The sequence below is a fragment of the Quercus suber genome, unplaced genomic scaffold, assembly GCF_002906115.3.
Source record: "Quercus suber isolate HL8 unplaced genomic scaffold, Cork oak 2.0 scaffold_46, whole genome shotgun sequence".
Taxonomy (NCBI): Eukaryota; Viridiplantae; Streptophyta; class Magnoliopsida; order Fagales; family Fagaceae; genus Quercus; species Quercus suber.
This window is the reverse complement of record NW_027069511.1, coordinates 1,899,907-1,912,112: the sequence shown is the minus strand read 5'-3', so window position 1 is coordinate 1,912,112 and position 12,206 is coordinate 1,899,907. Positions and strand designations below refer to the sequence as shown.

At 34.9% G+C, this 12,206-nt stretch overlaps 1 protein-coding gene across 1 annotated transcript; it reads left to right on the top strand.

Moving 5' to 3' along the window:
• Positions 1–2,631: 2,631 nt before the first annotated feature.
• On the top strand, positions 2,632–3,804 carry LOC136066785 (uncharacterized). Its single transcript, XM_065771633.1, has one exon. It carries the CDS (start codon positions 2,632–2,634, stop codon positions 3,802–3,804), a length of 1,173 nt encoding a protein of 390 aa, XP_065627705.1.
• The last annotated feature ends 8,402 nt before the right edge of the window (positions 3,805–12,206 follow it).

Below are 12,206 nucleotides of genomic sequence, written 5' to 3'. Positions count from 1 at the left end.
TAATTCCAATCAATAAGTCTTGCAAGGAGATCGAATCAGATGATCACTCTTTTGTAAATTTAGAGAATTGCACCACATATTCATCAATGCAAATTCGTATTTGTGAAACTATTTTACTTGTTTGATTTATTTCAAACTAGAAATTTAGTCGTCTACAAGTGGTAAAATGCATTTAAGAAGACAAAATGGGGTAGCAACAGGTAGCTTTTGAATCGGAGTTATGACTAAGTCTAAAGGGTCCGTAGAATGGAGCCTAGACAAAGTACCCAAAGCAAGAGAAAACAAAAGAAAAAAAGAAAGGATGAAATGCGATTCTTAGTTTGTTTTGAAGTAAAATATTTTTCGTGATATTTTTTTTTTCAACTATTTGTTTACCTATAAAATATATTCCATTGACCCTAAATTCCTTTGTAAAGAGCTGTAAACCATTTTACCTTTAAAAATTTGGTATTTTTTTTTTTTACAAAAACACATAGTGGCCCTCTCTCCATTTGGTGGCCAGGTCGTTGGTCCAATACTGGCTGTCTAGTAATCGAAGTTACTATTTCGGCAGTTGGTACCATCTTCCAACGTTAAGTGCCAGTGGTTAAGTTAGAGGAGATGGTAGTTCCAACGGTCTAGTCACTAGTCACTAAGTTGTTGATTTTGGTGGTGTGTGCTTGAAAAAGTTTACATGTTGCACAGAATACCTTAAATTATTTTACTAAAAATGTTTTACATATAATTTTTTTTTATATAAAATATTTCAAATGCTACGAAACAAAAGGGAGCGAAACACATTTGAGTTTTTACAAAAAGGTCAAAAATTCCAAAGTTATTTTTATTCACTATTTAGTGCCCGTTTGGTTCGGCGTTTTGACCCCAAAAGTTGGCTTTTTAAAAAAGCCAGCCCAAGTTCAGCGTTTGGTGATTATAAAACACAACTTTGTCAAAAAGTTGCGTTTTATATTTGTGAAGGAAATGAGCATTTCAGTTATGGACATTTTCGGTCCATTTTGTAAAAGCTGGACTGGGCGTTTGAGATATATCCGTTGGGTGAGATGAATTACCAAAATTTCCCTTCAATAAAGGGCAAGGCGTCTTCTTCAGATCACGCACAGCCTCAGCAAATCTCATCTCTCTGCTTTGCGCAAGCCAACTCACGCCTCTCATCTCATCTCATCCCATCTCTCTGCTCTCCCTTTGCCCTGAAGCTTACTCACACAATAAAATTAATCAAACCACAACAATAAAAGCAAAAAAAAATCTTGCTCTCATAAAACTAATATAATTTAAACAACAAATCTAAAATCAAAACAACAACAATAGCAGATCAAGAACAGAAAAAGAAAAAAAAAATTAGAACAACAATGATGGGACTGACCAAGAATGTCAATAGAAGTCGATCTGACGAATCTAAAATCAGAAACAACAACTAATCACGGACAAGGAATTCCAAATAGAAGCTCAGACCAGGTGAGTCAATCATACTCTTTACTGACGAACTTATCCGAACCATTCAATGCAGACAACACGGTTCGAGAGACAACTATACAATCCGTTGGAAGGTAATAATGGCACACTAAAGGGCCTCAGGCGTTACGAAAAGGAGCATTGAAGACCTCCATAACTACTTAACGGCTAGAGGCCAGGAAAGGGTATATAAGCCTCCCACATTGCTGAAGAAGAGGGAGATACACACAGAAATTCACTAAGACATTTTCTTGAATTCTTTCCAATTGCATTTTTTAAACATTCTTTTACTGACTTTGGCATCGGAGGCGTCGTGGCAGGCACCACACCGGTGTTCATCTTTAAAGGTTAGAAGATCATCTTCGTCCGTCGAACAAGCACTGACGAGTTCACACTCATCAGTTTGGCGCCGTCTGTGGGGACTCTTCTTCGTGTTCAAACTTGGAATAGCAGTTTCCTACCCTTGTTCGTTTCAGGATGGAGTCCAATCAAGATCCCGTAGCCCTAGTTCAACAAGTCCAGGCACTTGCAGCCACGGTAGAAGAGCTGACTAAGCAAAACTAGGAGATGAAGCAACGACTTCAGCAGGAGGAAAATCGCTTGAGAGGAAATCAAGAAGGTGAAGGGGAAAGTTGCAGAAGAAGCGACCATCGAGGGCCAAATACTCCCGTCGAGCAAAATTCGGACATTCTTCGGGAAATGAGGAGGGAGATGGACGAACTAAGGGATGCCATCAAAGAAAAAATAGATCGAAGCGTGGATCGACTGGTTCGGGCGACGGATTCACCATTCACAACAGCAGTCCTCGACTGCCCAGTGCCTTCGAAGTTCCGGCTACCTCAGCTCGAGCCCTTTGATGGGCTGAAAGACCCCCAAGATCACCTGAACACTTTCAAAACAACCCTGGGGCTTCAACAGCCCCCAGACGAAATACTGTGTCGTTCATTCCCAACAACACTTAAGGGAGCTGCCCGGGAATGGTTCACGAAATTGCCAAGGTCTTCAATCGACACATTCGAGCAGCTGAGCAATGCTTTCCTGTGACATTTCATTGGAGGGCAACGACTAAAGAGGACCGCGGATCACCTGCTCACCATCAGGCAAGGAGAAAAGGAAACATTGAGGTCGTATGTGAAGCGCTTCACCAGGGAGACATTGGAGGTGGACGAGGCTGACGATATGGTACAGTTGACAACTTTCAAAGCAGGATTGAAGTCTAGGGATCTCGTCAGTTCGCTTGCGAAGAACCCCCCAAAGACGATGGCTGAAATGCTCCTTAAAGCGCAGAAATACATGAATGCCGAGGACGCATTGGCTGCTATCCGGGACAAGGAGAGAACGGAGGACAAGGAGAAAAGGGAGGACGACCGTAGAGGACAGAAGCGAGATCGTTCGGATCGTCGAAATAATGACGGGGTCAGAAGGAAAGATGATAAAAGTGCACGGACGGTAAAATTCACTCCTCTTGTCATGCCTATTGACAAAATCCTGACACAGATTCAAGATGAACATTACCTTAAATGGCCGCGGCCATTACACTCGTCCCCTAACGTCCGTGACAGAAGTAAGTATTGTCGATTCCACAAAGATCATGGCCATTACACTGAGGACTGTAGGGATCTCAAAGAACAAATAGAGGAGTTGATACGGAAAGGAAAGTTGCAGAAGTTTATAAAGAAGGGAGAATACAACAAAATCCGAGGTGAAAACAAGGGCCAACATGAGTCCTCGTCGAAAAGCGGGAGTCGTCAGTCCCAACCTCCCCAAAATGTGATCGGGGAAATACAGACGATTTCAGGCGGACCTATCTCAGGGTGTTCGTTCAAATCACTCAAGAAAGCGCACCAACGACAAGTGAATAACGTCCACACGGAGCCCTCACCTAAGCACAGACGAAGTGATCAAGACATTACCTTTAACAAGAACGATGCTCGGGGAGTGAAACAGCCTCACAATGACCCTTTGGTCGTCATGCTAACTATAGAAGGGTTTAACACGAAAAGGGTCCTCGTGGACAACGGCAGCTCCGCTGACATCATTTACTTTCCTGCATTTCAACAATTGAAACTGGACCCAAGAAGACTGCGTCCATTTGACTCCCCCCTCGTCAGCTTCAGCGGCGACAGAGTGTACCCAAAAGGCATAGTAACATTGGCCGTCACGGTAGGGACATACCCGAGGCAATTGACCCGTCATATAGACTTCCTGGTGGTAGATTGTCCTTCGTCGTATAACGTCATTATTGGGAGGCCAGCACTCAATAAGTGGAAAGCGTCCACATCTACCTACTGCCTGAAGGTAAAATTCCCAACAGAAAATGGCGTCGGGGAAGTTTCTTATAACACCCAATAAAGCTACAAAATTGGGCAAGGTTTTCTATTACACTTAGAGAGTTAAAGGCATCACACAATTGCTTTGATTTATAGATATAGATGTGTAAATTCCTTATCACCATCATCTTTACACCGATAAGACAACCCTTACACTTGTTATTTTAGAACTTGTCCAGAAATATCATAATAAAATAGGCATAAGATTTTGTCACAAGCTATTTGACCAGATAGGATCAACCTCGAGTGGGATTGGCTAAGTGATGCTGAAAAGGTTTGCCATGAGAGAAGAAACTACAACAATCAGGCCTAGCCAAGGTCTATCAATAAGTGATTGTCTAATAATGAGCAACAAACATCCACCTTTCAGCTGAACAACAAGGCTTATCTCTCATGAATGTCAATCATATCCACTTTAATCTTTTAAAAACCCTCATCACACAAATTATACCAGCTTCAAATTATTTCACAGATACATAACAATTATTTGTGGTAACACAATGATATGCTCCTCTAAATTATCTATCATAAAGTACAATTTCAGCCTCAACTAACCCAAATTAATCAACCCCACCCCCCCCCCCCCCAAAAAAAAAGGTATCTTTACAGAATAATAAAGCAAGCACACCCAGAAACTTAACCAATCCCAAATTCATCAAAAATAAAATAATAAAGAACTGGTTAAATCAATCTTTAAGTTGAAGCTGCCCAAACTGAACACAATCTTCCACAAATTATGTGCACCCACCATAGGAAACATGAAGTGAGAGAACTAAAAGCACCCAATAAAGCTCTGAGCTTTTAGTTCCAAAAAGTACAACTGGAAAAACCCCAATTCCAAAAAAACCTTATCAAATCCAAACAATACTAAAAATAAACACAAATAACACAAACAATATCTGAAACAAAACAAAACAAGAACATACAGACAAGATTATGCGAAAGAACAAGAGGGAAAGAGAGTATGATTACAATGGAATCAAGCTTGCTGGGAGACATGGCTGAGCTGAGGCTTGGTGTTTATCTGACATAAAATGTGATTTTTATTGAGCAAATTGGCCTTTTAAACTGGATGGTCTGTTAGTTAAGACATCTTCTCAACGTTCTAAAACTCTCTATATAAGAGAGAGAGAGAGAGAGTTTTGGAGATGGGGTCCCACAAAAGTAAGCGTGGCGACGAGTCAAAGCGAGTGGGGACGACTCTCTAGTGTCTGTGTTGTGTGTTCGAGTTTGTTGAGATGAGAGGTGAGAGACGAGAAAACTAGTACAGCCCACAAACATGTGCAAGAGTCAACCAACTACTCCAAACCCAAACCATTTATTTATGAACGTGAAAGTACGAAACTACTGTGTAATCAGGCTCGCTTTTGCCTTTTTTTTTTTTTTTTTTTTTTTTTTGCCTGTTTTGGTCATCTGAATTTGGAATTGGTGGGTGTCATTCTTGTACTTGTACTGCAAAAGTGTGCTCTTTTTGGATCAGTTGGCTTTGGGGTTTAGAATTAGATCGCCACCTTTGCCTACACACATATGGAATATGGATATGGATGATATAAAAATCTTGAGAGTCTGTAATTGGAAGCAATCTCAATTTCACGTGAATTTGTTATTGATACAATAATAATATCAGCAATTCTGAGAGGTTGTGTATGAGTCTAGATACACTTTAAGTCAGAATTTGCAAAATTCAATGTATTAGTACTAGTAATTTTTTTTTTAGGCAAATTACAATTTCTATGAGTTGACCGAAATTTAAGTTATTTATATATAATTTAAAATTTAATATTTTATCCACTTTAAGTTAATTCAGTTAAAGTTCTGTAACCCACTTTGTTTAAAACAAGATTATATATAATTTTACTTCACTTTTACGTCTCTCTCCTTCAAAAATACAAAAAATATAAAATACAATATCAAATAAGATAAATTAAAAAAAAATCCAACAGAAAACTTACATAATGAGATTTTAAACTACAAGTAGACAACTTAAATTTCAATTAAATCTCAAGTGTGTAAAGTATCAAATTTCAAACCACAAGTAGGCAACTTAAATTTCGACCAAATACAGATAAGTAAGTTGTAATTTGCACTTTTTCTTTTTAGAACAATGTAGATTTTTTTTTCCTTGTTTTAATTGCTTCTAAATCAAAAGTGGGAGTAAATTCATAATGCTGTCTTTCTCAAAAAAAAATATATATATATATATATATATGTATACACATAATGCTTGTAATTGTACATAATCCTTATCCTATAAAGTTTTCTTTTCTCTCTTTGTTTTTTCCTCAATTCAATGGACAGATCAGCCCATTCTATTAGAAGAAATCTCAATAGAAAGAGCTAAGAGGGGATGATTATTAGCATTATCAAATTACTTATTTAAGATTTTTTTTTTTTTTTTTTGAGAATCACTTATTTAAGAATTTAAAGTAACCAATTTTTCTTTCTTTCTTTTTAAAGGATGGTTATTAGCTTAATAATTTTTAAGAAAAAATAGTAATAGTATTGAAAACAAATATTTTTTGCATTAATTAACTATTTAAAATTAGATTATTATTACCTTTTAATTTTTATTATTAATTTTAACTTCCAAGACACATCAAATAGTTGCTATAGCTTTCCCAAGAGTTTTATAACTTTACTGATTGACACCTCCTAATATATTTTCTGTTTGTTCCCCTTTTTGAGAAGAACCTTCAATACCTTTAATAAAGATATTTTGTTTCGAATCTCCCAATTAAATTATATATATATATATATATATATATATATATTTGCTACAGCTATAATGTCACAATCGTGCCTTTGTGAAGTAAAGTCCAAATTGTCCGAATAAGTGGTGGCAAGAACCTACCAAAGAAACCCAAAAAAAGAAAGAAAGAAATTGTTTACCAAATTGCCAAAGGCTTGTTGGTGAGGGAAAATTTTAAGTACTTCCGGAACACGAAAAAATTATGTTTTTTCTTTTCACATTCATGATAGATCCAATCATGAATATGAAAAGAGAAAGTTTCTTCCTTGGCGCTCCAAAAGTATTTAAGAATTACTTATGAGAATATAGTGGCACAAATACATTTACATTATTTTTCATAATTGTTAAATTTGTATATTATCATTATTGGTATTGTTTATTTATAAGTAATATTGCATTAATCATAACAACAATTAAAAAAAAAAATCACTTTAACAAGTTGTGAAAAAATTTAATTTTTGGTTTTGTGAATCTATATATATATCACTACTCTTTGGATTATTTATGTCCAGGACACCTGCCACCAGTCCACCTCCAAGGTTTGACAAGAGTTATTTATGACTTTCTGCAGAACTTTTAGAAAGTTAAGGGAGAGAAAATTCATTAGTCAATCACTAATCGCAGAATGCCACAGAATTGCATAATGGTAAGTTAGTGACCCCTAGGTTATTATAAGTATTCAAGCCACTAAGTTCACACTATAGATAAGATAAACTTAATTAGAAGAAATGTATAGGCTTTTGTGGTTGGCAATAAAATAATCACCTGCATTTCTCATCCTCATTTATTTATTTATTTCCTAAGTTTTTCAACCTTAATTCAGTTGAATATCTCTTTACATTCATCAGCTCTGACGTAATTAGCGGGACAAGAGAACAGAGAGACAACAAACTATTCTTTATTTTCTAATTATAAAAATAAAAAACTATTATTTCTTTCTTTCTTTCTTTCTTTCTTTATGTCCTTGAGATTGATGGTAACTCAAGGGACAGCTTGTCTGAATCATTGTTTCAATAATTGGAACGGGTAAGGAAAAAAGAAAAACACACACACACATCATAAATTTTTTTTTATGGATACATTATCACATTATTGACTATAGAAAAAACTTAACTATAATTTATTAGGTGTTACTATCCGTTTTCTAATATAAATCAATTGCATAATTGTATTAAACAATTAAACAAAAAATAGTATAATTTTTAAAGGATAATTAAAGTTAACCATATCATTCGCTGATCAATATAATAAAATCACACAACCTAAAGTATAATAAAATAAATTTCAAAATAACAAGAAGTTTAACATTTTTTTGTTGTTGAATATTGTGAGATTGTTTGAATAAGTAAACATTTTTGCTTGTACTTCTCCTTCCTGATTAGAAGATTTATGAGTTGAAATCAAAACGGGGTGGAGAAGACAAAAGAGAATAGAGTAGGAAAGTAGTTTCCAACAAACTCTACGACATCGACATGCAATGGTGATCTCTCTGTTGAAGAATAAAGGAAGCACCCATTACTGAAAAATTCTTGATATTGACGAGGACAGAGCACACAGATTCTTCTGTAAAAAGGATTGTATTTTTTTTTTTTTTTTAGTAAATGAAAGTTTAGATGAGAGGAGACTACTTTATATAGGGCCAGGACAAGCTACAGGTCTCAGAAGGGACTTACATTTGACTTATAAATTGCCCATCAAAGAGTATTGCTTGTAACAGAACTTGAACCTAGGCTTTTTTGGTTGAAGAGTACAATTAAGTGGCTTGGTGTGTAGAATGTAGAATTCCAACACAAAACATGCAAGAAATGTTAAATTTACTTGAAATCTGTTAATAGTTGCTCCATTCCACTTGTTAAGGAGGAATAAAATCTCATTAATTTGGAAAGTTAACTGCTGCTAATAAACAAATACACTTTTAAGTTTTAACTAAATGTTGTGTGATTTTTAATAAAAAAAAAGTTCATCAATTGCAATAAAAGAACTCAACCTTAACCAACACACTTCAATACTCGTTAACCGAAACCAATTTACTTTTAAGTCTTCATGTGGGTAAGGATAAGACAACTTATGATTTAATAACTTTATGTGAATCCATGTGGTTAAAATTCTCAATCCCCAAGAAATTGATTTAATGGTTCTTAAAGTCTCATAAAATATATGAGATCATATATAGTTCAAAATCTTTAACCATCATCTTGGAGTCAATCCAAAAGATTTTATTGATTGGGTCTCACATTTCAATTGTAACAATTGTTTATACTTTCATGGAAGAATTGAAATTACCAACTGATTAGTCATCAGTAAAGGTTAAGGTTTTGTTAATGCAAGATTGTAGGAAAAAGTAGCCAAAATAAAGACAATGGAAAAGTCCAAAAGAAAGAAGCGACAATTATGCAAAGAAAAATCAACCCAATTAACACTAATTGTTTTTAATTATCAAGTTTTACCATCGCAGCACCAGAAATATGAAGAAGTTAAGGGATTTTTTAAGAACACTATTTGTTTTTATGTTGAAAGTCAGCATGTTGGGACGGAATTTGTCAAAGCTTAATTTACTTTTGACCAATAAGTGTTTGTTATTTCTCACGACCTTCACACCATGAATGCAATCTTGAATTATGATATCCACATATCTGCGTACGCAACCAAAACTTTGATGGAGGCCAATTCAATAACGTCCCCACAATTTTTTTTTGTCATCCTTGTTTGACCACAATCCACAATGACCAGTTAGGTGGGTAGCTGATGAAAGAGATGTTGATATCTAATTAATTGTTATTTGTTTTCTCAAAAAAAAAAAATTGCTTTTAGAAAAATAAAATTATTGTTATACTATATATTCTGTGTGTGTATATATATATATATATATATATTTTTTTTTATAGAGTTTCAACCTATAACATCTTGCTTCTAATGATTGTGTTTTTTATCATTAGTCTAAGACACTAATCGGTTTTTTATGTAGGCAGAGATTGAACCTTAAATTTCTTATTCAACTATCAGAAATTTTACAAATTGAGCTACCTTATATGTAAATAGTAAATACCTAGTCTTATTTATTTATTTATTAAAGGTTCTAAGTGTAAAATAGAGCCTAATAGGCAAATTTTGACATTTTTCTTAATGGAGTTGATAAAATGTTGGCTAAATTATTTGTTACTTTCTCATGCATTGTCTGGGATAGGGCAAAGCCAGGGAGTAGGGGTTGTTGCCTTAACATTATAAAACGGTATATTATTATATAAGGCTTAGAAGTTAGCAATGGCAGCTCTAGGAATTTTGTTTAGGGTGTTTTTTAGAAAGCATAAACTACATCATCTTATTTCTTTTTAGCCTTTAGGTAATTAGGTTTGATTTAATGTTATTAATTTCATTCCGTTGCCGGTAAACAAACTAGAACAGTAACCCACCCTATTCTACTTCGGAAAAAATTTCAGGTCATTCCAGGTGTTTCGGTAAATACCAACCGAAATTCAAGATTCGGCCGGCATGAAGTTTGTGCTTAAAATATATATATATAATATATATATATATATATTGTTCTTAAAACCAAAACAAATTTGCATTTTTTAAACCAAAAAACCTCAAAAGGAAAAAAGAAAAGAAAAGAACAAAAGTACCTGTACAGCTAAAAAACAAAATCGTATTGAGAAATTTGAGACTCAACTTAAGAAGAGGCACTGCCACATTGGTATTAGTAGAAGACACAGAAGTTACGAACAAGGAGAAAGGCAAAACGTAGATGTAAAAGTGTAGATGAAAATGTGATAAAATTTAAAAGTATAAAGTGTAAAAATCAAAGAGACAAAAGATGTGTGTGGTTAAGAATAAATAAAAAAATAATAATTAAAAATGAGAAGTAAGTAATATATGTTTGATGAGGAAAAATAATACTATAATAAGAAATAATAAAAGGTTTAAAATTGTGTTAAATCAAGTCACTGCCCAGCCTGTAGTAGTTTTATTATAATTTTTTTTCAGATTTTAGTTCAATTTTTTTTCTGACTTTTTCCTTTTTGCTTGACAGGTCCCAATATATTATTAATTTGCTCAAATTATGGACCAAAATTTAATTTTTATTGGCATAAAAAAAATTAAGAGTAAAAAAATTAAGAGTGGTCCCAAAATTTTTTTTTAAGGTAAATAAATATAAAATTTTAAATTATTATACACATATATATATATATATATATTTTTTTTTTTTCATGTCAGATAGTCCTGTAACCATCCTGACCAGCCGCTGGTGGAAGTTAGAATGTTCTTAAATGCAATAATATTCCAATTCTTATGGAGCCAAAGGTTCCAAATGGCAAAAGAAGAATAAAATATTCCAGGGAAACAAAGCATTATTAGTGCTAGAATTCTTTTTCGTTCACATACAAAGATGCAGGCTGTAAAAATCACGCATGAACAAAAAAGCTTGGGCGCTATTCCAAAAGCATTTGGCATAGAGGCAATTTTGGCACAATAAAATCTCTCCTTAGCAGGTACTAATTAATCAATATTATTCTATTTTCTTCTGAACTAAATTGGTAGATGTCACAATGACATCATCCCTTAGTTGGCTTAAAGGTAAGATCAATCTTGAGGTGGTCTCATCCTCCAATGAAAGTTCAAAGAAGCTTTTAATTGGTAAGATTCTATCCAACTAGTCCTTTCCAAGGAATTTAGTCAAAGAAATTTTGGTGAAAGCTTGGAATGTAATAAATGATATAGAAGTGACTGTAGTAGACAAGAACATTTTTATGTTTTCATTTCTACATGAGGCAGACGTGAGACGTGCTTGGGATAGTCAAGGACGAGCATTTAATCCTAAAACGTTTCTGCTTTGATATCAATGTGTCTAAAGTAGATTTTTCCACCACTGAATTCTAGATTCAGATCCATGGTCTCCCGCTCAACAAAAGAAGTAAGGAGAACGTGCTGAAAATTGGTAGTATAGCGGGTAAAGCTTTGGATACTGATTTAATTGGTCCTGGTTCTGGGATTTGGAGCAAAAGTGTTAGAGTTCGGGTTGAATTAGACATCCGTTGCCCGTTAGTGCCAGGTTTCCCTTTGGAAAGGGATAATCTTCCTGTACTGTGGATTCCTTTTAAGTTTGAAAAATTGGGGAATTTTTGTTTTGGTTGTGGTTTGCTTAGCCATGATCTTCGTAACTGTCAGGAATTGGGAGTCTAGAATTGTGGTTTCTTTGGGAAATGGCTAAGAGCGGATAATGGTGAATTTCAACCGAGTATCAAGTTGGATGATTTTCTCATTCCAAATCGTCAAGCGATGGTGTCCACGCTCCCAGCTTCAAGGCTCTCTGTTCAAATAAACCAGTCCAGTCGAATCCAATTAGCCAAGGATTCTCGGGATGAAATGATTACAGGGGAGGTACATGGCAAAAGAGAAGTGATGGGACTGACGAATGTCATAAACTCACTGACGATTACACCATCACGGACGATTCCATGCTCAGACCAGGTGAGTCAATCATACTCTTTACTGACGAACTTATCCGAACCATTCAATGCAGACAAAACGGTTCGAGAGACAACTGTACAATCCGTTGGAAGGTAATAATGGCACACTAAAGGGCCTCAGGCGTTACGAAAAGGAGCATTGAAGACCTCCATAACTACTCAACGGCTAGAGGCCAGGAAAGGATATATAAGCCTCCCACATTGCTGAAG